Here is a 26,572-nt window from a genome sequence, read left to right on the forward strand (position 1 = left end):
CACAAAGCAACAATCCTATTTCTCATGGACCCTGAAGACTCATGCTTCCTTTGATCACTTCTTCCTTTCTCTCTTTACTCTTAGAACATTCTTGTACAACCGGATCCTTCTATCATGGAACAGATAATTTTGGCTTATTAACTGTTGATATCCTATATCCATGATGTAAACTGTGTTGCTTATTCATCTCATGAGAGTCTCTCCTCACTCCACTTTATCCTCCACTAAACTCTCAAATTGTTTTTCCTAAAGCACAAATCAAACCATGTCATACTCTACCTGCCCTCCACCATTCAATAAAATCCAGTGCTTATGCACACACATGCATATATACATATACTTACACAAACACACAATATGTCTAGTGCATACATACATGCACATATACACATACACAGATACATATATGTGCATATACATAGGTATATATGCACATGAGTATATGTGTATATTGTATGTATATATACATATATACATGCACACACATATATACACACACAGTACTCTAGTTACTATACACGATACTCCAATTATTGTCTCCTCACATTTTCAGTGACCGTCTCTCATGCTTGAAGGACATCTCCTTCCTGGAGCACAACACTCTATCTCCCCTTCAGTAACGTAAGTGGGATACAAGATCTTCCCCACCCATTAATAGGCCTATGTGCCCAGCTGTGATACATCCTGAATCACATAGAACCCATTGGGGGAGGAACTTGCCTAAGGAAAATCTTCCTTAGGGGAGGCTTGCTTTTAGGAAGACTTTCACACCTTTTGGTATTAGCCTAATTAGGCACTGAGTCAGGAGGGTTGTGATGCCTTCTGGCTCTGAGAAGCGCATATATACTCTGAGTTGGAATTTTGCTTTGGGGCTTTGCTTATAAGAAGGATCTTTTGATTTCCTGGTCAAGATTCTGAGTAGCCATATGGCCATATATTCAGGACCCCTTCCCCCCCCCCCCCACCGACTGTTCAGATTTCTGTGCTACCTCAATCCAGTGATATATGTAAAGTGTATAGCAATATTTCTGTACTCAGATAGCTGGAGCCCTGTTCATTGGTCTTTATGCTAATTTTTTTACTTTTCCCTGAACTAGGAATGCAATTAAAAGTAGGATTGTTAACCCCTTTTTGAGCAGTCTTTCCTAGAAAAGCAGATCAAAGAACTTGTATTAGCAGGCCATTCTGGGTATGCTAGTGTGCTTGCTGCTATACCTTCTCCTTTATCTCTGCCTCTTGACTTTCCTGGCTTCCTTCAGATCTCAGCTAAGGTCTTACCTTTCTACAATAAGACTTCCCTGGTCCTTTTTAATCTTAGTGCCTTTCCTCTAAGATCAACTCCAATTTAGCCTGCATATATCCTATTTGTTCATCACTGTTTGCATGTAGTCTTCCTTATTAGACTATGAGTTATTTGAGAGTAGTGTCTGTCTTTTTCCATACTTGTATTCCTAGCTCATTGCCTGACAAATTAGATATGGTACATATTAAATGCTAGTTGACTATCTCTAAGCCTGTAATTTTTTTTACCAAGTGACCCTAATGGAGCAAAACCCTAATATCTACAGCTTTAATTTTCAAAGTTGGAGCTTTGCTTGTTGAGTGTTGGAAACAAATAACATTTTTTCTTTTAAAATGTCTCTCTCCAGTTTCCTTAAACAAATAGAAGAATGAATTAATAACTGAGTACATAATCTAGAATACAAAAAGTGCAAAACATGGTCTCTGCTCTCCAGAAGCTTATAATATAATTAAGGAGACACCCCACAAATACACATGTACACATATGCACAGTGATAAGTAGCAGATATTAAGTGCCAAATATAGAAACCAATAAAAATAGTATTCCAGAATTGGGAGAGAACACTATGAAATGAAGTAGACAGAGAAAGTTCCATGAAGTTGGGATTTAAGCTGGACTTTAAAGAAGTTTTTAAGGAGTTGTTTGTGTATAGGATGACTGACAGTTAGCATTTTAGATAGCCAGAATAGCAGAAGCAAAAAGATGGGAGAAGGGAATGGCCAAATATTCAGTGACTTCTTTTAGATCAGCATGACTAAAGTGGAGGGTTATTTTTATGGGAATCATAGGATCATAGGATTCCTAATTTAGAGAGTATCTAACTAAACCACCTCTTTTAACATATGAGGAAATTGATGCCCAGAGTGATTAAAGGAATTGCCCTTGGCCACAGAGCTATTAAGTGGGATATGAGATGAGAGGCTAGGTCATCCGATTCTTTCTTCTACATCATTATGAAATTATTATAGTTTTCAATAATAAATCATGGGTTTCCTTGGACTGTCCTGATTTTATGACAACAAAATATACTTTCTAACAAGAATCTTGCAAAAAGAATAACTTTCCGTTTGGAGCTTTGGTTCAGGGAGTATGATCCAGGAAAGAACAGAGGAAAAATGACTCATAAAGTAGGTTGTATTCAGATTAGGGAGGGTCTTACAGACAACTGGGAGATATTAGACCTTTTGAGTATGGGAATAACATGAAAGAAATCTTTTAAGAAAGTTGATAATATAGTACTACCAATGCATTGTGCAGTACTGTGAGGGGCAGAGTAACAGGTCCCTTCCCTTCCACTTACCCTGAAACTGTACTTATCAAAGGCCTTATTCTCGTTCATCTCATTTATTGCCTCTTTGATTTTGTATTCTCCTTTCTCTAAACCAGTCTGAATACTCCTAATAAAACTAATGTTTCTATAACACTTTGATCAAAATCTTAAATAAATAGTAGGAACTCAATAAAATCTCCTGTTTTATAGTGCATAAAGAATTATGATGGGTTTATTTTATTTTCTAATTTAATTCAATTTGATTTCTCTCTATTTGCTTGTTGATCATTCCACAAGCATTCATGAAGTACTTACCGTGTGCCGGCATTTTATTTACTATACTATAACATCCTAACCTCCCACCCCACAATTTCCAGAATATATTTGAAAAGAGCAACATTGTTGTCTACTTGTCTATTGTCTCCCTAACTAGTTTGCAGAGGTCTGTGGCAGAGGTAGGGAGCCTGTGACCTGGAGGTCACATGTGATCCTCTAGGTCCTCAAGTGTGGCTCTTTGACTGAATCCAGACTGCACAGAACAAATCCCCTTAATAAGAGGATTTTTTCTCAAAAGGTCACACCCAAGGACCTAGAAGGCCACTTGTGGCCTGGAGGCTGCAGGTTCTCCACCCCAGGTCTATGGCCATACTAAGTTTCTCAAGATCAGGAAGGAGAGACCATTTCTTTTTTCCTACCATTCATTTCCTAAGAGACAGGGCTTCCTACGCAGTTAACATTCCTTGAATGCTTAATGAATCAGTGGGAACATGGAGTTAAGTCAACAGGCAGGGGCATTTGCCTGAAGAATTGACAAAATTTTGTGTCAGAGGAACAGAGGCATGGTATGAATTGGACATTGAAATTATTAATCTTGAAGCTGAAATCTACTTCTGAGGAAAATTGTTTTGATTTTCAGAGTGACAGCTTTTTATTTCAAAGTATTGCTGTTTCAGTTTTGAGCCTGAAAAGACTAACTTTTGAGTTTGATTTGATAGGGTGATGGGATTATTAAAAACAAACAATGATACTTTCTTAAAATGCTTCAAAAAAAAAGGAATGTCATATAAAAAGATTTGTATGCCTGTGGAAGGTGAGAAAAGATGTAAACAAAATTTAATAAGTATGCCTATGCTTATAATTGTTAAAAGGTATAAACATCCTCTCTATGGTCATAAAAGTGATGCTTTTGCAGTGAATGTCATTCCTTTGGCATGTACTTGATTCTACTGAATTCTAACCAGACAAAGATTCTTTTTTTTTTCTTTGCCAACCTCCATGTTTGTGTTCTTATCTTTTTTGCCCGTTTTCTTCTTGAAATCTTCTTATTTATCTGGTGACAAATATTCCGATCATTCACTCTCTTTCAGGAACAAGCTAAAATAGAAAAACTTACAAGGGAGCAGCTAATACACAAGTGCCCCTATTATCGAAATTGGCCTAAACTTTCTGTGGATGAGTTAACTGTCCACATTAAATGGAGGCGATACCCTCCAGGACATGGTAAGTTCCATTCTTTACTTTGTTCATTACGATTCCAAAGTCTTGTCCGTGTAAGACGTAGATAAAAAGAGAAGTAACAGATGAGGTACGTTTTTGAGGAAATTCTCAAAATTGATCATTTCCTTGAGCAAGTTTCCATTAGTCTAGGGTATGCAAGTGTGGTAGACTGTCAATAAATATTTGGAATAAATTGATAATTTCCATCGACGTTTTAATTGTTATAGAACTTGGGTTTTTGTTTGTTTGTTTGCTTTTAATTTTTGCAGTGGGCAATTGGGGTTGACTTGCTCAAGGTCACATGGCTAGTAAGTGGTAAGCGTCTGAGGCCAGATTTGAACTCAGGTCCTCCTAACTCCAGGGCAGGTGCTCCGTTTGCTGTGCCACCTCCTGCCCCTGTTACAGAACTTGTTGTTCATCGTGTTAGCACAATACCAATGAAAAACATCTGTTAAGCACCTCTATGGCATTGCAATAGATACTAGGGATGCAAAGACAAAAGACGATAATCCTGTCTTTAAGGCTTTTATATTCTTTGTGTAAAGATGACAAATATGTATATAAATGAGTAATTTCATAGTAAAGCCAGGATAGAGAGCTCTGTTTGGGGCTGGGTGTTAGGGGGATTAGGAATGATATTTTAGGGGCAAGTTGCAACTGAGCTGAGAATTGAAATGAGAGAAGTATTCTAAGGAGATAAGGAAGAAATACATTCTGGATATGAGGTGGGTCTATGTAAATATATAAAGATGGCAGATGCAGTGTTGAATTCATAGAAAAGCTAACAATACTGTTTGGCTAGGAAAAACAGTTCTGTTCAGAAGAAATCTGGATAATGATATGATGATAATTCATGTCTTTTTAAAGCAATTTAAGTTTACAGATTTTTACAGTTTTGCAAATTCTCATGAGAATCTTGTGGAGGCAGGTAGCGTGAATGTAATTATTTTGTCAGTATCTCTCATAAGACACAAAGGGACCTGGCATATGTTGGGGTTGGGAGGTGGGAAATGTTGTACTTTTCTGACTTTGTCCCTCTTCTGATAATTTGAAAATTTCACTGTCTAGCACCACCCAGCATTTTGTGATCGGCTGTCCTTGAATGCACATTCTTCACAAAACAACACAAAAAAGGAAAGAAAGAGTTGGTTTACATATTTTAAAATGAACTCCTTCATCCATCTACTTATTCATCTATCTATATTTTTAATATATTTATATTCTCAGGTAATCTGAAAATTTCACTTAACACCACCCCATATTTTTTTTTTATCAGCTCTCCTTGGATGCATACTGTTCAGAAAAGTTAAAAAAAAAAAGGATAGAAAAGGAAAGAAAAACAGGAAAAGGTTTACTTATAGCTCAGGAAAAACAAATACAATTGTATGTCAGAACTCATAAAAATACCCATCAGTGTGCAATCCTTCCCCAGAGCTAGACTTGACTGTGGCTAGACATTTAGCAGCCAGAACTTCTAGCTACAAGTCTCTAGTGTGGCTCCTTAGAACATGGTTCCTTCTGACACTCCTTGGAAGATGGTGCTGGTCCTCTGTTCTATGTGCCTTATCTCTCCCCTATATGTTTCTATCTGCAGCTCTCTTTTGCTTTCCTCAGATATCGCAAGTGTTGGTTTACTCTGCTGTCTAGTGTTCTAGATAGTATGTCATTTTTCCTGAAACTCTTTGTAGCTGTAATAATAATGGAATTTAAAGATCCCCCTGTACTGGCTTGGTTTTGGGTTTGATTGTGTTAAAACCCAGAGCTTGTGAATCCCACTTGTGGGATGGACTTGTTGATGTGAAAAGAGAGGACTGAACTGAGAAGAGCTGGTGATGTAAATTTAGAGGGACACAAGAAAAGAGAGAGGCAGAAAAACTTTTTGGAAGCAGTACCTTGGAGACAGAGAGAGACTGAGAGGATTGCTGAGGGCCAGTTTGAATTGCCCAGGACTTTTGAGAGCTTCCACCTAGAGCTGCTTCGGACTGAGGAGACATGGCTGTTATGCTGGTACTTTGTCTGTCTGTTTTGATGTTGTTTTGCCAGATCTATCCACTGGTGAAAGACAGACCTGTTGTTGCAGAGGGGTTGGAACCTTGCTGTTGGTTCAAAAGCCCTGAAGAAGGATTTTCTTGTTGTATGTTTACAGAAATCCTGGAAGAGGGTTTTGCTAATGTTTTGAGGGGTCCTAGGACTGTTCTGCAGACAGAGAATGAATTAATGAAGACACTGGTAATGTATCTTGTGGCCTTGCTAAGCTTTGTCTCCCCAGGAACAAAGATTGCTGAGAACTTGCCTCCTGTCAAGATGAAGAAAAGACCTCTATTTGGGTATGAAATGCTGTGCTTAAGCTTGTTGTAACTCTGGGGTAGATTCAATTGTGATCCAAGGGTGGGGAACTTTTGACCTTTTTGTGCTCTGTGATTGAACAAATGAATGTACTTTACTTGTAATTGGAAACTAATCTCCATTTGAGAAGAGAGGATTTGTGATGGACTAAATGAATGTACAGGCTAGGGGTGGAGTAGTATTTAGCAGAGGGACTTTGTGATTGATTAAATGAATGTAATGTCCAGGGGTGGGGTAGTACTTGGAGATTATTGAATTGTACTTGGTAAATGATATATTTTGAATTATGCTATATGTTGATTCTCTCTGTTCTTAATTTGTCACTGAATAAAATGGAGAGCACCTATGCTGGTATTGTGAACCTTGGGAAGTTGCTTTTGCTTGGCATTACAGTAGCTCAAAGCAGATTTTGATCTGCAAATTTCCTTCATCACTCTATAGTGCCTGTGCCACAGTTAGAGGCCTTTTCCAAATTTTGGGGGCGTTCTCTAGCCCTCCCTCTTACCAGTTCCCTTTTACCCATTTATTATAACATTGCCAAACAATGGAAACCACTCCAGAATTTTCCTTAACTTTGATCTCATGGGACACATTATCAGTCATTTTTATTCCCGAGGCCCTGTGGGGTGAACTGAGTATAGTTATACAAATTATGTAGGGGTATTTTCCTCAACTTCCAGTCTAGGACAGTAAAACTGTCAGGATGACCAGAGCACTGAAAGTGCCAAGAACTAACCTTAATTATATTAGAAAGAGACAATTTTACAGTGTTCTCTTTAAAACTTCCAAAACCCTATTTTACAGATGGGTTAGTTGAGATAAAAAGAGATTAAATGATTTCCATTTCTATTTTTATCCTCATATTACCCTGTACTTGCTTAAATGTCTGCATATATTATGCCTCCAGTTGAATGCGAAGTACCTTGAAGTCAGTGGCTATGACCTTTTTCGAAGTCCCATTTCTTAGCATACAGTGTCATATACACAGGGAGTGACCAACAAATATTTGTTGAATTGAATTGGAAATGAGAAACAGATTTGATAAAAATAATTGTCTATTATCCCACTTAATACTATGTGTGGGAGATATAAAAATACTTTTATCAGATTTTGGAGATGTATGTGGCCAGATTCAGTAGCATTAAATACTACAGGCTATTAAAAAAAATGTCAACAAAATTCCATATGTTATCTGAAACAATCTCCAGTAATCTCTTTATTCCTCTCCATTTGATTTATGTAATTACTGGACTCCTCTGACAGAGATAATAATTTAGAAAGACTTACATTAACTCTCAAAAATACATGATTATATAAAGAAACTACTGTTATTTCAGTTTAGAAGATAAAATTCTACTCAGTTGATAACTGAAATACCTAATTGGGTATTCATGACATGTTCTTCCTAATATAGTATGTTTCTATTTACTGCTTATGATATTGTGTGAAAAAATGTAATAGAATCATGTTGTGAAATAGGGGCAAATGAACTTTTCTGAGGGCAGAGTGACCATTAATAATGAATAGAAGCTCACTCTGTAAGTCAGAAAATGTTTGTAGTAGGTTTAGCTTTTCGGAGGACTCCCTGTTTGCTCGCTGAAATATCAAGCTATTACATCAGATTCCATTTCCAGACTGTCAAATAAAATTTTATTGAAAGTCAATGTGAGAACATAGGACTGGAATCTGGGAAACTAGATATTTCAGACATGTATTGTCTGTGTGGAATGGAATGGAATCCAGACTATCTTTCACATTATGCATAGGGCCTAGGTACATTTGTTTGTTTTGTTTTTTCACTCTAGCTAAATCCTGCCCCTTTCTCCTCACCTAGATAATTTGAATTTTTAATGATTTGACACCACCCAGAGCTAATCTCTTAGTAGGCACATAATTTACAAACTCCAAGGAAAAAAACGCCAAAACAAAGTGCCCACAAAATAAATAGACTCCCAATTAGAGACCGCAAAACTCACAATACACATCATTAATCAGGCAGATCTACACTAGCGCATTGAGTCTAGTTTCTGCACCTACAAGATGAGGTTGGTATTTTCTATCTGATCTACCTCACAGAATAATTGTAAGGAGCAAGTGAGATAATGCACATGAAAAAGTTTTGGAATATGAAAGTACCTTATGTATTTAAAGCGGAATGAAGCCAATTGTTTGCCAAGCATATCAATCAATGATACTGATGACATCATGATATTTCATATTACTTAGCATAAGTCAAGATCTTTTACAATTGGATTAGTCTAGAGAGAAAATTAAGAATGTGAGTGAGGAAAGTTTTTTTTTTTTAAGATAATTGATCTTTGATAGGGATTGTTAAATATTTATCAATCTGAAATATTAGTGCTCAAAGAATATACTATTATCCACACTTAGAAAACCATTAAAATGCTTTCAGTAAAATCTATTTTATCTTTCTCACCATCACTAAGGAAAAAAAAAGAAAAGAAAGGACCTTTTAATAAATATGCATAGTAAAGTAAGACAAATTTTTGTGTCATATATATTAGGTCTTTTGGAATTATAGTTAGTCTTTGTGTTCATTGGAGGTCTAAATCTTTCAAGATGTTTGCCTTTATAATGTTGTTACTATATACATTGTTCTCTTGGTTCTACTATTCACTCTGCATCAGTGTGTATGTATATTCTTCAGGTTTCTCTGAAACCATCCCCTTCATAATTTCTTATGGTACAATAATATTCTGGTATGGTACATAATATTCTTATGGTACAATAAAATTTTTATACCATAACTTATTCAGCCTCTCCCCAGCTGATGAATATCATTTACTTTCTTGTTAATTGCCACCATGAAAGAGTTGCCATAATTATTTTTTATACATGTTGATACTTTTCCTCTTTAATCACTTCAGGATATAGATACACCTAATTTGGTATCATTTAGTCAAAGGGTAAGCTATTTATTAACTTTGGGGGCATAATTTTAAATTTCTTTTCATAATGGCTGCACCAATCCCAGACTCCTTCAATAGTGCATTCAGGTGCCCATTTCTCCATATTCTTTCCTAGTATTATAATCTTCCTTTTTTTGTCAGTTTTGCTAATCTGGGGAATGTGTAGTAGATTCTCATTGCTTTAATTTTTGTTTTCTAATTATAAGATATTTAGAGAACTTTTTTCTTATGGTTATTGATAGTGTGAATTTCTTTATGAGAAAACTGCCTACCTATATCTAATTCTCATAAAATTTGAGCTTGTTTCTTGTTTACCTTGGAAATAAGATTTTTATCATAGAATTTTGCTACAAATATTTTTAGAAAATCTTTTTGTAATTGTGTCTCATCAACTAATGCTAAAACCAAAGGTGATTTTGTTTGTTTTTGTAGATGTTTCAGAAAATAATGACAAATTTTATAATTTTGTGGTACTCTTTTATGATTATGACAAATCTATTTAAAAGTTATACTACTTCCATACCTTCTCTGTAACTCATGTACATCTCTTCTTGTGAATCTTCCACAGCAGCTTTTATCTACTGTGACAAATGTTTTCTCTAAGTTTCTTACTATTTCTGAGGTACTTATGTAACTTTGTCTATTGGTTAGCCCTTGATCTTGCTATATGACTGATCCACCTCATTTTCTAATTGTGCTGATAATATGTTTTATAACAATTGTTATACATAATTCTTTCTGGATAATATGTTCATCATATTTATTTGCCCTTTGCATTCTATTCCTCAGAGATTATGATATTTCATAAATGGCACTCTCACAGTGTCCCTAGAAGAGTATTGATATTAGAAAGAAGGACCTTCACTTCAGGAAAAGAATTAAGATCCTATTTTTATTAAACAGATTCACAATTGAATAAAAGCCTACTTCCAGAGAACATTTCTCATTATATGGAGGTCATTGTGCTGAAGAAGAACCATAGGAATTTTTGGAGAGAGGTCCTGTGGATTTTTTTTATTAATGTAAATAATGGAATAGAGGACATGGGGCTGGACTGAGGCAAAATCATATATGAGCCTGTAATGGGAATGAAAATTTAGAAGATCTTCCCTGCCCCTAGGCTAAAATGCACCTGAAACCTGGGGAGGGAGGCTTGTTTTTCAGTAGATACTTCTTGATTGGCCAGTGAGTCAATAAGGTTGTTACATTCTCTGAGCCAGGAGAAGGCTATATAAGCCCTGATGTGTAGCTTTGTTTTGGGACTCACTTTGAGAAGTGTTCTGTGATTTGATCTGAATTCTGGGAAGCCATTGTTGAGAGTCCCCTGGCTTTGAAAAACCCAGATGTGGAAACCCAGATGTTGACTGGGTATGGATGTAATGGTTGGACAGTTTGGAAATCTGTCTACTTGATCTGTTTCTGTCTTGATAATTCTGCCTGTATACTTTGAAGTTTGAGGTGCTGACCTTTTCCCCTGAACAAGGTAAACGATATATGTCTGACTGATTAAAGTAAGCTTGTTAACCCATTTTGAGTTGCTTTCCTTTAACAAAGCAGATCCAAGAACCTGTATGGGCAGCAAACCCTGAGGACGCGCTTGGGGTGCTTGCTGCTACAGAGCCAAAGTTTGTGTGGAAATTTTTCTATTCTCACTTGGCACCTTTAAATTATGTCATAATTTCCCCTTAGATTGCTGATACTTCCCAACCATATGATCTGCCCATGTGGATGTGCCGTCCCTGATTATTGACCTATGCTCTAGACACATCATGATTTCTGCTCTCTGCTCATGTTCTCTGTCCAAGAGTGTCAAGACTCTTCTCTGCTAGGTGACAGACAATCTGAGAAACTGATCCATGTTATTATTTTAATGGCCACTGATATGTTAATGGAAGTCCTGGATTACAATTTTAAAGGGTACTTAATCTTAGAAATAAGTGTTTATACTTGATTGAACTTTGGAAACTGGAGGGAAATATAGGGTAATTCTGTTAAACTTAAAAGAACAGACTGTACCTATAAAGTTAAGGAAGGAGACTGCGCCTTTGAAGAAGGTTCTTTATCCAAATTTTAATATACAACAGGAGGATATAAAAAGGCAGAACTTAAAGAGAGAAATAAGCACTTAAGTATTTTATTATGGTGCCTAGTTACTGGATAAATACACCAATTAGTACTGGTAAAATGCGACCAATTAGTAAATCACTCAAAAATCAACAAGCATTTCTTAAGTTTCTAATATATATGGCAAACAAAAATGATACGGTCGCAGCTCTCAAGGAGCTTAAATTATAGCCAGAAGACAAGATGTACATATATAAATATATTCAGAATAATTATGAAATCGGTGACCAGATCTTGATCTATCTCCCCAAAAGTCTTGATACTATCCCTTCTCCATTCACAGAACCCGCCCTTAGTACAGGTCCTCATCACCTCTCACCTGAAGTACTTTAATAGCCTCTAATTTGATTTCCCTGCTTCAGACTCATATAATTCATTCTCAACGTGCCAAAGTTATTTTTCTAAAACAAAAAAACCAACAAAACAAAACAGTGATTATGTCACTTGCTTCCTCTACAAACTCCAGTGGCTCCTTATTGTCTCTAAGATGACATATAAACTCTTTTGTTTGGCATTTAAAATTATTCACAACTTGGCCACTTCCTCTACTATTATGCTTTGTTTTTAACAAATTACTCCCCTCTTTTCATTCTGTATTCAAGCTATAATGTACTACATTCTGTATTAGATAGAAGATTCTCTATATTCTATCTTAGTACTTTTACAATGACTTTCTTCCACATCTAGAATGCATTCGTTCTGTATTTATACCTTTTAGAATCCCTCCTTTCTTTTAAGACTCAGCTTCTTAAAAAAAAAAGCCTTTCCAGGTTTCCCCTTCTGCTAGGAAAAAAAAAACCCTTCTGAAAACTACCTTGAATTCATTACATATACATTGTGTATATACTGAGGTACAGATGAGATAAAATGCAACGTGTAACAATATAGTATATTAAGAAGTCATAGTCACGTGAGCAAATTCAGTTTTCCAAGATGAGAAACACAACAGAAAGCATTTGTGTAACAATCAATGATAGGAAAAACAGAAGTAATATTGAGTTGAGGGTTCTGTATATTTTATTTCTACCATTATAATGGAAGATCCTTGAGGTTAGAGATTGTTTCACTTAATTCTTTGTGTCCTAAGAGCTTAGTCCAATATCCTTCATTGGGCTAGAAGCTGGTGTGGGTGGGCTTTCTCAATATTGTCCTTTTGCTTCCCGGGGTTATAGTCAAGCAGAGATTTCACTTTTATGACAGCATAGATTTCTTGTATTATTTAATTTTTCATAATTTAAATGAGGAAACCTATCACTGAGTGAGGGATGTGTAAGGGAATACTAAGGGCACTAATGCTAAGAAATTGTAAGTTAGTAAGGAGTTACACAAAGATTTAGATTTTCAAACAACCAAGGTTCTACTATCTTTGTTCAGATCCCTTTTAATTTGAAGAAATTTTAACTCAATACTTTGATCAATGTGTGTTTTCATCAGCATGGGTACTTCATCTATCAGTACACATTAATCACCCATCTATGTCTTCTTAACCTATAAAACTCGCGTCCACTGCATTCCATAAATCCTCCACAGAGATTCTATAAAATACCGAGTGTTGCCATGTATAGAAGGTTGAATTTGAAACCAGGAAGACATGAGGTTAAATTTCATCTCTGATATTTGCTACTTGTATGATCCTGGGCTAGTCACTTAACCTCTCTGTACCTCAATTTCCTGTCCTGTAAAATGTGAAAAATAAATAACACTTACCTCTCAGGGTTTTTATATGTAAAGTTAATGTATGTAAAGCCCTGTGTAAACTTTCAGGTTCTATATAAGTGCTAACTATTAAATCTTCCCACAGGACACTGATATTTCTTAAATCATAGAATATCAAGGCTGAAAGGGAACTTAGGCTACTTAGTCCAACATATACCTCACCATGAAGTATCTCTAAAACCTTCAAGAATTTTTATTAGATGAAAAACAAGAAAGATTACAATTTATTTTATTTATGTATGTATTTATTTATTGCTTTTTGGAGGGCAATTGGGGTTCGGTTCCGGCCTCAGACACAACACCCACACAAAAAAACTAGCCATGTTACCTTGGGCAAGTTACTTAACCCCATTTCACCTCCAAAAAGCAAAAAAAAAAAGCAAAAAAAGAAAGAAAGAAATTTATTTGAGTGTGTATGTATGTGTGCATGTTTATAGGTCTCCCAAATTTAGAATGCATGTTAAAATCTGATTTCCTCCTTTTTTCCTCTGTCAGAAATGCTATGGTGGAGCTGTCTCTTGCCCTAAAATCTTTTAATTTTTTTATTTCAGAAACAGGTTTCTCATTTTTGGTTAGAATCAAATCCAGAATACAATTACTCTTATCATTACCCCTCCTTTTTAAAGCATGAATTTATCATTAAAGCTAAGTCATAGATTTTCTTCATTGTTCTGTTGTTGGCGAAGAGGATTCTAACAAATATTCAGATAATTGAAATCCTGCATCTTTATAGTATCTTGCCTCAGTGTCAAGCTTGGGATCTCTCTTCTGAACTTCTCATCTAATTCCTTCAGGCTCATTTGTCAATAACATTCCCTCAATTCAGTGTGGCTTCTGTTTTTCCTATCATTGATCATTACCCAAATGTCTTCTGCTGTGTTTCTCATCTTGGGTAACTGAATTTGCTCACCTGGATATAACTTTTTAATATACTGCATTGCTACACATTCCATTTTATCTTCTCTGTACCTGAGGTCAATGCATTGCCATTTTTGCTTCATTGCTTTATTCTAATACAATAGTGTTCTCACTTGGTCAGGGAAATATGGGACAATGGAAATGAGAAGGGAATAAGTATTTATCAAGCACTTACTATGTGCCAAGCACTGTGCTAAGTGCTTTACAAATATTCTCTCATTTGATCCTCACAACAATTCTATGAGGTAGATTATATTATTGCCATCTCCCTTTTAAGAAACAGGCAGATAGAGGTTAAGTGATTGGCCCAAGGTCACACAGATAAGAAGTGTCTGAAGACTAGATTTGAACTCAGGTCTCCCTAATTCTGCCCAGCACTCTATCCACTGTGTCACCTGGCTTTGTAATATTAAAAGAAAATACATCAATAAACTTTAAAAAAGTAAGGTAGACCCTTCCAAAGCCACATTTTAGTCGTGAATCACATTCTAAAAAAATCTCAATAATAACTCGAGCATTCAAGGTGTGTTTACCTAGACTGGTTCAAAGACAACCTTTATGCTCATCATCCATCCCTGGACTCATACTTTAACTTGCAAAAGATAGGTATTTGAACTTGTAAAATTGTATAACATTAATTAATGTAATGTCATATACACAGCAATGTGATGTGAAAAAGTGTGACTGGAGGTGAATATATTATTAATAATAATTTTAAATATTTGAGATTCATTGTAGATCAACTCTGGAGTTATCTAAGGGTTAAAAATGGTTTGCTTTGCTCCTTGAAAATATTTTCTTGTTATTGGAAATTTCTGGGTCTGGAATCCAACTAATAGGCCCAGGTATCATTTTCATCTAGATGATACTTGAGGTGAAAGTTGTTCATTTAGCATAATATAGAAAAAATAACACTGTAAATCAACCTTCTAGTACCTACTAGCTGTGTGACTTCAAGCAGGAAAAATTGCTCTTATCTCATTTGCTTAATTTATAACATAAAGATAAAAATATTCTATAACCCTGGTCAGTATAGAAATTTTATATATGAAAATAATGTTAACAACTTTTACAGACCCTATTCTCATTTTCTTCACACTCATGACTATACTCTGATGTGAGCTGTCTGACATTGAATAGATGAATACTCTTATAAACGCTTTTCCCACATTCATTACCCTCATAACCTTTTAAATCAGAGAGGGTTCCATGAACATCCCAGGAAAAACTTAGGGTCTAGATTAGTGGTTCAGTGGTTTAGTGTGCAGTCACTAAGTTTCCAAGATTTGGCTCATTCATTCAGGGGGCATGGCAATAGACCAGGTGATACTAGTTTATTCTCATCCCATGGAATGATGTAATATGATAGGTTCTCGCTGGTGCAATGTTTTGTACGTCGGTCTTTTTGCAAACAAAACATTACATAGGAAACTTGAGATGTATTCTGAGGAGAACAATTACAGAAATTAAAATTTGGTAAATAGGTAGTAGTAGGAAAATATAAATGGACTAAGTTTATTTAGCCTACAGAAAAGATACCTTAAAGAGTGTGACATGGAATATATTTTCCCCAACTTGCACTGAATATAGGATTTGAGTTTAATTTGAAGAATAGGGAATTAAGTTGGACGTTAGGAAAGTGGACTTTACCCAAGTGTCCCTTTTCTGGTGGGTTCTAGGAAAGGTTCAGGTAGTATTTATTGAATAGGTTTAACTGAAATGCAATCTTATCAAAGGTGAGTGGATAGATTGGGATAGCTCTGAGGTTTCTTCAAGGTTTACAATTCTTGAAATGTGTGTATATTTTTGACAATATGATAATATATGTAAAATTAGGCACAATTAGATGATTTTTTTTTTGCTTTTTTGGAGGGCAATTGGGGTTAAAGTGACTTGCCCAAGGTCACACGGCTAGTTTTATATTAAGTGCCTAAGGCCAAATTTGAACTCACGTCCTCCTGACTCTAGGGCTGGTGCTCTATGCACTGCTCCACCTAGCTGCCCCACAATTAGATGTTGATACACAAATTTACAATTTGATACTTTAGTGAACTGTGCTTTTGTTGGTGGGAGGTTCAGTCTTACCAAAACTTGTCACCTCTCCCTATGACTTAGTGAAAAGTCTTTGACAGTCAACCGTTTGGCAAAACTGGTAATACATTTTTTAAAACTCAGCTGGTCTGGTCCTTGTATAGCAGAGTATGTTAGTTCCAGGAGAGTAGGGATGGTTTTATTTTTAATACTTTGTTCCAAGCACCACCTTTGATCCTTGTCACATAATGTATGCATAATAAATACTTTTTGATTGTTTGAATGTTCCATTGAGATTGCACTGAAATTCTTTTCAGATTTGAAAGTTCTTCTGAAGTTTGTAATAGACTTTGAGGACCCGGGGAACATCTTTACGCCCACAATCAAGCATCAGAAGCCTTTAAAAGTCCTTTAGTGCAGGACATAAATTCATAGATGAACATAAAAATGTAGAGAAAATTACTCTATTTATATAACATTCTATTTTCTTATCCATTCCACATTGACACAATTTTGATTTTCCTCTCAAGTTTCTTACCAAATTGACAGAAAAGTTAAAACTTTTAGTGCTATTGCCAAAGAAGCATTGCCTTAAAATGAGGAAATAATTATCTTCACTTAATTTTGATGCAACAGAACAGCTTGTGTGCAGAAGTGCTGATTAATGCCATTGCTTTATTCTGTTGTGCCTATCTGACATTCATTTCCTATCCACCCCCCCTGCTTTTACTTCAGATAATTTTGCATTTGATTCACTCCTTGAATATGCTGAGATAATCTCCAAGGAGATACTCATTTGATGAGCCTCTGGGTTGCTGTCTTCAATTGCCAATTTTTTTTTCATAGGAAGTAGGGGAGGGGAAATCCCAACAACATACCATGTGTTTATTTGGCTGGCTCCCATGGTCCTTGAAGTCTGCTCTTTCTGCTGTGTCTCTTTGATAAGAAAACAATTTATTGGTTAAAAGTCCTCAGCAAAATTTGGAAAGAGATTTGTTATTATTACCAATTCACCATTAGGAATACATAGAGGTCATAGCTTTTGAGATCTGTGTTAGGAAAATTTGGATTTGAACTGCTATTCAGAATGTAAGGCATAGTATTATAATAGCAATAAAGGTAACATTGTCCATCTCAAAAGTTGTTAAAATAGAAAAGAAAAATATAATTAATTATATATATATATATTCCATATAGTAATGTATTTTCATATATTCAACTTGATTATTATTTACTGTTGTGTTTGTCCTTCATTTTTGAAGAGGACCATGGCATCAGGGAAATGATGACATGACTTGCAGTTGACTTTGATTTGAGTGAGGGAGGGTCTGTGAAAGGTTACCAGCCTTACTTTCTTCTCCATAGCCATATAGATCCAGTCACCTGACATTCATCAGGATGGCTGGAGATGACCCAGGATGCAATAGGAGACCCTGGTCAGGTACTCACTTATAGTGAGGAAACACACATTTTCAGTGAATAGCTCTCTTTAAGAAGTGAGTTAAGGGATGACTCCTTTAATTAGAAAGAAAGAAAAAATCAAGCTGGGAGGGGAAGACCTTCAGGGTAGGGCCTGACAAGGCCCTATCTGGTCTTCCCTTTCCTATCTTTAAATATGAAGAAATTATACCAGGTAAGGCACCTATTATAAACAACACTTTCAAAGAATTTAGGGCAAAGAGAGACATAGAATGATAGCAGGAATAGAAGAGTTAAGTGGGAGTTTAGGATTCATGGGCATGTTTGTAGGCAATAGGGAATGAATTAGTATAGTAAGTAGGAAGAGTTTGAAAATAAAGAATAGACTAGTAATGATAGAAGGGGCAATCTATTAGTGGATATGGGATGGAAAAGGACCACTTAAGGAGATGGAGCCAATAGCCTTGGTAAGGAGTAAGGTCACCTAATCTTATGAGACAGGGCTAAAGGAGGAGATAGTGGCAGAAAGGATGTGAATGACATGATATGGGGAAGAGGGTGCTCACAGAGAATGTCCTTGATTTTTTGAGGCAAGGTTCTCAGATGAGAAGGTGAGGGTGAAGATCTGTGAGAGGCTTGAAGAGGGATGAAAAGGTTTGGAAGAAGTGCTACAGAGAATGAAATAGTTATAATTGTTCATCCTTCAGCATCGAAGAGGACTAAATGGCATCTCTAGTGATATCTTGACTAGCAAATGAATTGGATTTAAGTGAAGTAGCATTGTGCAAAATCATCAACCTCATTTTCTTTTCCAGAGTTTAGCACCAATGCATATTCCCAACACTGATGGCCACTGTAAATATGCCAGCATAGTGCTCAATTGCAAAATATAACAGATACTCCTTATATAACATAGAAGCAAAACATTTATTCAGATACCATAAAACTGAATCCCCAAACCAGTAAGCTGATTCCCTCATAGTAGCAAAGAAGTTAATAAGCAATAATGGCATAGAGAGCCACAGTATCCTTTAGCCTTCTCACAAACCAACATTTTCTAACAAGCCCAACTGTCTCCTTTGGGTGTATCTTCTCTTCTCTCCTGTCTCTAATTCTCTGACTCCCAGATTCCTGTGGGTCTGCTCCACCCTTCATAAAACTCTTCCCACCACAGGCTCCATGTGATTACATTCAGCCTATTAGGGGGCAGGGCATATCTTCAAAGCAAGGAAAGTCTTCAAATTCCCTTAGGGTTATTAAGGGGCAGAGAAGATCTTCAAATTCCCATTACCATTACACAGAGTCATTGAGGTCCAGTGGTAGGACAAAAGTCAAGATGATTGACTATGGTCCAGGAAGCAGTGGCATCTTTGGCATCTTTGATCCTGACCAAGCTCTCAGCACTTCACAGTACCTGTTTTATCCACCTTCATGGCCATTGGAACAAATTGTTTTCATAGCCCATTTCTCCAGGAAAAGTCTCCACAAGCTTGGAATAGTTGACAAAGGAAGTATAGAAAGATTGTCTAGCAGCAGTGAGGAATCGATAGAGGTGGTGTAACATAAATTTGTAGTGGATCCAGCCAGAATTGTTGCATGCTTTCTTTACTTTTGTTCAGCAGTGTATATGCAGGATGAAGGCAGTGAATGTAAATAGTAGGAGGGATTCAAAGTTAAGGCTCAACAGGGAGTAAATGAAGAAATCAAAAGGGGGCTTGGAATTCAAGACAATATTATAAAGTTGAATTTGCTCATCAAGGGGAAAGCATAGGAGATGGGAAAATGATCCATGAGATGGGAAAAATGGAAGAGTAACTATTGTAGTGAGGGGTAATGGGGGGAGAATTAAGAGGCTAAGGGATTAGTGATCATAGGGTAGATGAAGAGTGGTTTTGTAAGGGAAGGCAAAGGGAGAGATAAAAAGTCTAAACATACATACACACATACACACATTTATATATTTTATATGCATATATAAATAGTAACTTCTCACCTATATATGTATATATATAATATTAAAATGGATTTTTTACCTCTTTCCATCTCATATATATGCATATAAATAAAGTTATTTATAATAATTATTAAGCACCTACTATATGCCAGACACTTTACTCAGTGCTAGGGATGCAAAAAACAACAACAACAAACCAAAAAAAAGAGAGAAGACAGTCCCTGCTCTTAAGGATCTTACAGTCTAATGGGACTAACAACATGCAAATAGCATGATGTACAAACAAGCTCTGTATAGTATACATTAGAAAAGATCAACAGAGAGAAGGCACTAAATTGAGAGCTATAGAAATGCTTTTTGTAGGTGTTGGGTTTTTAGCTGAGTCTTAAAGGAATCCAAGAAAGCCAGTGGAGAGATTAAGAGGGAGAACATTCTAGGCATGGGGGACAGCCAGTGAAAATGCTGAGAATTAGGAAATGGAGTGTCTTGTTTGAGAAGAGCAAGAAAACCAGTGCCCCTGGTTCAAAGAGTATATTAGGGATGAGGGGGTGAGAGAGGTGTAAAGCATAAGAAGACTGAAAAGGTGAGGGAAGTCATGGTATTATAGATTCTGCCTATTTTATATTTGTGCCTGGAGGTAATAACTGGAGGCTGGAATTTACTGAGTACAAAGAAAGGTGTGTTTGTGACATGTCAGTTGGCATTTGAACATGAGAGACTAGAGGTTAGCCCATTAACTATCTTATCCTATAGACATCTTAAAGTTGATACGTCCAATGCTGGGTTCATTTATTTCTTCCCCAAACCTTCCCTCTTCCTAATTTTGCTATTACTGTTGAAGGTAACCATCAACCTAATAATACTCAGGCTCACAATCTAGATGTCAACCTCATTCTCTATCAGACCCATTTCCAATCTGTTGCCAAGGCCTGTTGATTTCTCTTTTTCAACATTTCTCAAATATTTCCTCTTCTTTCCTGTGACACTGCCCACTGCCTGGTTTGGTCATCATAACTTCATCCCTCAGTTGTTAAAAGATAGACCTAAATATCTCAAGCCCCTTCTTCAAGTCTTTCCTCACTCTAGTCCATCCTCTACTCAGCTGCTAAATTGACCTTCCTCAAACACATTCTCACCATGTCACCCACTGTAGCAGCAAGTACCCTAGCATACCCAGGGTGGCTGCCAACACAGGCTCTTAGATCTTCTTTTCTAAAGGAAAGCAACTCAAAATGGGTTAACAATCTTGCTTTAATCAATCACACATATCATTTACCTAGTTCAGGGGAAAAAGTTTAGCACCCCAAACTTCAGAGTATACAGACAGGTTACAAGCAGAAGTTACAAGAAGTCAGAAACATTTCAAGCAGAAAGACTTCCAACTGTCTGACCATTACATCCATACATAGTCACAGTTACCAGAGAGAGAAGCATCAATATCTGAGTTTTCAAAGCCGGGGGGGGCTCCCAACGGCTGCCCAGAGTCTTGTCTGGTCAAATCATACAACACTTCTCAAAGTGAGCCCCAAAACAAAATCTCACATGAGAGTATATATAGTCTTCTCCTGGCTCAGAGAATTTCACAACCCTCTTGACCCACTGCCCGATCACAGAGCACCAAGGTCTGGGCATTCCTGAAAACCAAGCCTCCTGCCACAGGCTCCAAGTGCACGTAAGCCTATCAAGGGGCCTAGGGGAAGGGAAGATCTTAAACTCCCATTACCATAACAACACCGACCTATTCAATAAATTCTATTGGGTCACTTTTACTTCTAGGATTAACTATATATCCAAGCTCTATTTGACTTTTGAAGCCTTTTGTGCCCTGACCCCTTCCTTTGGTACCAGTCTCCTTATACCCTCTATATGCACTCCTGGTGCAATGACAAGTACCTCCTTGCTGTTCTTTGCACACCACACTTCAACTTCCAATTTAGCATTTTCATTGGTTATCCTCCTGTCAGATCTCTCTTCCTCTTCATCTCTGCCTACTGGCTGGCATGGTTTCCTTCAAGTCTTAACTAAAATCCCACCTTCTGCAGGAAGCCTTTCCCAGTTAGTCTTAATCTTACTGACTTCCTCTGAGACTTATCCTGTACATATTTCATTTGTATATGGTTTGCATGTTTTCTCCATCATTAGACTTAGAGCTCCTTGAGAGGAAGAACTATTTGTTTGTTCATTTTTTTTTGTGGGCCTTTATACCCCCAGTGCTTACCATGGTGCCTGGAGCATAGCAGGCACTTGATAAATGCTTGTTTGCTGACTGACTGACAAAAAGAGAAACTATACAAATAATTGGTACAAATGTTTCCTTTTTTTCTTTCTTTGATCTTTTTGGTATGTAGGCCTAGTTGTGTGGTATTGTTGCATCAAAGGTCATATGACCAGTTTAAAAACCTGTTAGGCAAGTTGCAAATTGCTTTTCAGAATGTCTAGGCTAATTCACAACTCTACTCAATAGTTCATTAATGTGCCTATTTTCTTTTTCCCTCACTTTTCGTAGATGTTGGGTTTTCACCATTTCTTTTTTTCCTTTTCTACAAATAATCAACTAGGTAGTAAAATGAATGGAGTGCTAGGTCAAAATCAGGAAGACCTGAATTTAAACTTGGTCTCATACTTATTAGCCAGATGCCCCTACACAAGTTATTTAGCCTTTGTCTGTTGAAAATGGGAATAATGATAGCATCTTCCTTCCAGGGTTATTGTGAGGATCAAATGAGATATTTATAATGAGCTTAGCACATAATAGACACTTTAAATAATGCTTGTTTCATTTCTCCTTCCTTTTCACAGTTACCCTCTGAGTTTAAAGTTTGTTTTATTTATGACTACTCTCTCCCTCAATCTGCATGTCTGGTTATGTGAAATAAGTTCCCCTGCCATTTTCCCTTTCCCTTTTTCTCCCTTAGAGTATTCATTTTTCCTTACCTCTTCATTTTTCCTTTTGAGTTCATCAAAATGTAACAAAAGCAACTCTTAGGTCCTCTGTTTTATTTAATTCTGTCTTTGATCTATTATGACATTAAAGTCCTAAGGGAACACTTTTGTTATTTTGTTATTTGTTATTCCCTATTAGAATGTAAACACTTTTTTTCTTATATGGTTGCTCATTTGTATTTATATTATGTTTCTTATAACTCCCATGTTTTTATTTTAATATTTCTACAAAGCTATGATCTTTTTTTATCTGAAATACTAGGAAGTCTTCTACTTTGTCAAAGGTTTATTTGTTGCCCTATAGCATTATACTCAGTTTTGTTATGTAAATTATTCTTGATTGTAATCCTGTTTTGGTTAAATGGCTCATGGTTGACTTTAGGAGCAAGAAGCTCATATCCTCATGTCAAGAATGATGTCTGGCTAGCACCTGTCTTGGTTGAACATTTATATTTCCCAGTACTTTGGCCACATATTCACCCATTTTAAAAGTTTCAACCCATTTTTTTCCTTAAGTAGTTTCAGTGAAACACATAAATAGCTTAAGGACAAAGCTCTCACATGGACTGACATCTAATGCTCTGCTTGGTTGCTTTCAGTCACAAGGTGCTACTGTAGGAGTCTCCTGTAAGTAAATCTCCTAATAAAGCTTAGTCTAATCACTGTGGCTTTGTGTACCTCTTTCTTTGGCAGGCTTTTTTTTTTAATTATTACATTCCAAGCTCTCTGCTCCATTTTGGTGGTAGGTGCTAAATTTTGTGGTTCTTCAGTGCTTGAATTCTTTCTATATGCTTATAGGATTTTTTTTTTCCTCTTACCTGGGGATTTTGGATTTTGACTATGACGTTCCTTGGAATTTTTATTCTCAAGTTTGAGGACATGATTGGTACGTTCTTTCTAATTTCAATTTTCTCTCTGATTTTAATACATCTGGGAAATTTTCTTTTTATGACTTCTTGAAACACGACATAGAGGCTTATACTTTTCTTATGTAGTGAGTTGTATAACATAAATATTTACAGAAAAAAAGTTAATTACAAGGAGAAATAAACAATACCACTCTACTACTGCAGGACCTTAGTTTTGTCCCCAGGAGTAATTCTAACCAAAAATTTAAAAAAAAGATTGAAATAAATGATAATGAATAGAATTTTAGAAAAAATAGATATGGTAGACATTTAACAATTATGTGTATGGGTATTATTTAGCATTGTATTATTACTTTACAAAAATTAATCATACTCACAGACAAAAAAAAGCTTGCAAATACATTAAAAGTAGAAATATTACATGCATCACTTACTTGTCACACTGAAATAAGATTACATTAAAGGACCACTGATAGAAGTATTAAAAGTTAACTGAAGAATAAATCAATTAATTCTAAAGCATTTTAGGGGAAATGCAAATCATAAAAATGATAGACCATTCCATTAATAACAAAGATGACAAGGAAACACCATTCTAAAATTTTGGGAATTCTTCCACAGCAGTTCTTAGGTGAAAATTCATATATCTAAACACTTTTACTGATAAAAAAGAGAAAGAAAAAATAAATTAATTTGCCACACAACTAAAATATTAGGAAGTCAGCATTAAAAACCCCTATTTAAGTACCAAAATAGAAATTCTAAAAATTAAAGAAATTAAAAACAAAACAAAACATATTGAATCAATAAAGGTGGGAGCTTATTTAAAAAAAATAAAATTGTTAAACCATTAGCTAATTTGACTTCAAACAAGAAAGAGGAAAAATACATTGTATCAAATATTAAAAGGAGAATTCCAAATATAACAAAAAAATTTAAGGATGTAAGAAATTATTTTGCTCAATTATATGCTAAAAATATCAATAAATAAATGAAACAAATTGATATTTAGAAAGAAACAAAATACCCAAATTACAAAATAAGAAATAGCAAATTTAAACAACATAATTTCAAAGGAAGAAATTGAACAAGCCATAAATGTACTTTCAAAGAATAAAAGACCAGGACAATATGAATTCTATCAAATATTTAAAGAACAATTATTTCCAATATTACACAAACTGTTTGCAAAAAAAAAAAAAGCAAAATAAGAAACCATACCAAATCATTTCTGTGATACAAATATAATCTTAATATATAAACCTAAGGGAATCAAACAGAAAAATAAAATTAGAGAACAATGTCCCCAATGAACAGAGATGAAAAAAAATCTATTAACAATAAGGGCAAAATAACAAATAAAAAAATTACATATAATGTCCAATCATTATTTTATACTAGGAATGCAAAATTGGTTTTATAATATAAAATTAAAATAAGCATATTAACAATAAAGTAAATAAAAGTCATAATTATATCAATAAATATATGAAGTTCTTTTAACAAAATACAACTTTTTAAAACAAAATAATAGAAAAAACAATAAATGGAAAATCATTAAAATGAGACGTAGCGTATACAAAAAACAACAGGGGCTACTATTATTTGTAATTGAAGTAATCTTGAATCCTTTCCAATAAATTCAGGGGTAAAACACGGATGTCCATTTTTATTACTTCTGTCTGACATAGTGTAAGAAGTGATCACTATAAACAATAACACAAGCAAAATAAGATGAGGAGGTAACCAGAGGAAAAGCAAAATAAAATAGTTGCTTTTTCCAGATATTATGATAGTGTTTTTACAGGATCCTAAAAAATTAACTGAAATCAATTCAAATACTAATTTAAAAAAATATTACAAAATATAAAAAATCCACAAAAAATCATCAACATTTCTATGTCATGTCAACAAAAGCAGCCAAAAGGTAGAGACAGAGAGAAAAATTCCATTTAACAATACTACAAATTTTATAAAATTCTTGGAAATACCTTCCAAGATATGTCTAAGAGTTATATAAATATAGCTATAAAAACTCTTTACAGAAATAAAGATAAATCTAAATAATTAGGAAAATTTATTTTGCTAATGGGTAAAGCAAGTCAATATAATGAAAATAGCAATATTACCCAAATTAATTTTCTCATACAATGCCATAACTGCTAAACTACCAAAGCATTACTTTTAGCAATAAAAAGTAATAATGAAATTTATGTAGATTTTTTTAAAGATCAAACCCTCAAGAGAAATAAAAAGAAAGGGAAATAAGGGAGTGGGATTATCAATTAGTACAGATTTCAAACTATACTAAAAGACAATTTTTATTAAAGAAATTTGGTACCAGTTAGGAAAGAGATTAGTCAATGAAATAGACTAGGTAGTCAACATACAAAATTAAAGTTATCTAACACTCAACACATACAAACACAGTAAATACAACATCTAATACTCAACAAACACAAAGATTCACGCTATTGTTATATTGACTCATTATCTGACAGACCTTCTAAGAAAAGGTATATTTTGCAACTTATAAATTCCAAATGTGTATGTAACCTAAACATAAAAATATTAGAGAAATATGGAAAAAATATCCATCATATCTATGCATAAGAGAAAAGCTAATGATCTAACAGTAAATAGAGATAACTATAGAACAGAAAATGTATGATTTTGATTACATTAAAAAAAAGATTTGCACAAGCAGGTCTAATAAAGCTAAGATTAAAATGGAAACAATTAACTTGTAAAATAACAACTTGACAAAAAAATTTTTCTGACAAAGTCTTCATATCCAAAATATATAAGGAAATGGTTGAAATTTATAAGAAAAATAATCATCCTTCACTTGATATGTGTTCTAAGGGCATGAACAAACTGTTCAAGTAATAAGTCAAGGTCCTTAATAGCCATATGATAAGATATTTTAAATCAAAACTAATCAAAGTAATGCAAATTAAGCAATTCTGAGATCCTGTCTCATATGCTTATAACTGTGCAAATATTATAAAACAAGAAAATAATAAATACTGGATGGGTTGTGGGAAAATAGGCACATGGATATACTATTTGACTTGTGAATGAGTCCAACAATTCTGGAAAGTAATTTGGAATTATACAATACCCTTTGGTACAACCCATTGATAGGTTTATACCTAAAAGATAGCAAAGAAATAGAAAAAGATCCCACATGTACACACACATATGGGTCATCAAAAAAGAATATGCATATATGTTTTTATACATATACAC

At 35.1% G+C, this 26,572-nt stretch overlaps 1 protein-coding gene across 1 annotated transcript in view; it reads left to right on the forward strand.

Annotated features, from left to right (window-relative positions):
* Nucleotides 1-26,572, forward strand: part of CNBD1 (cyclic nucleotide binding domain containing 1) — a 492,475-nt gene that overhangs the window by 408,040 nt on the left and 57,863 nt on the right. Inside the window, exon 8 of the mRNA XM_069103480.1 lies at nt 3,941-4,073. Within this exon, the coding sequence (XP_068959581.1) occupies nt 3,941-4,073 (133 nt within the window). The remainder of the gene's footprint in view (nt 1-3,940; nt 4,074-26,572) is intronic.

Source organism: Petaurus breviceps, unplaced genomic scaffold (assembly GCF_028583685.1).
Source record: "Petaurus breviceps papuanus isolate PSGF00001 unplaced genomic scaffold, PetGlider_PUasm1.0 582, whole genome shotgun sequence".
NCBI classification, from domain to species: Eukaryota; Metazoa; Chordata; class Mammalia; order Diprotodontia; family Petauridae; genus Petaurus; species Petaurus breviceps.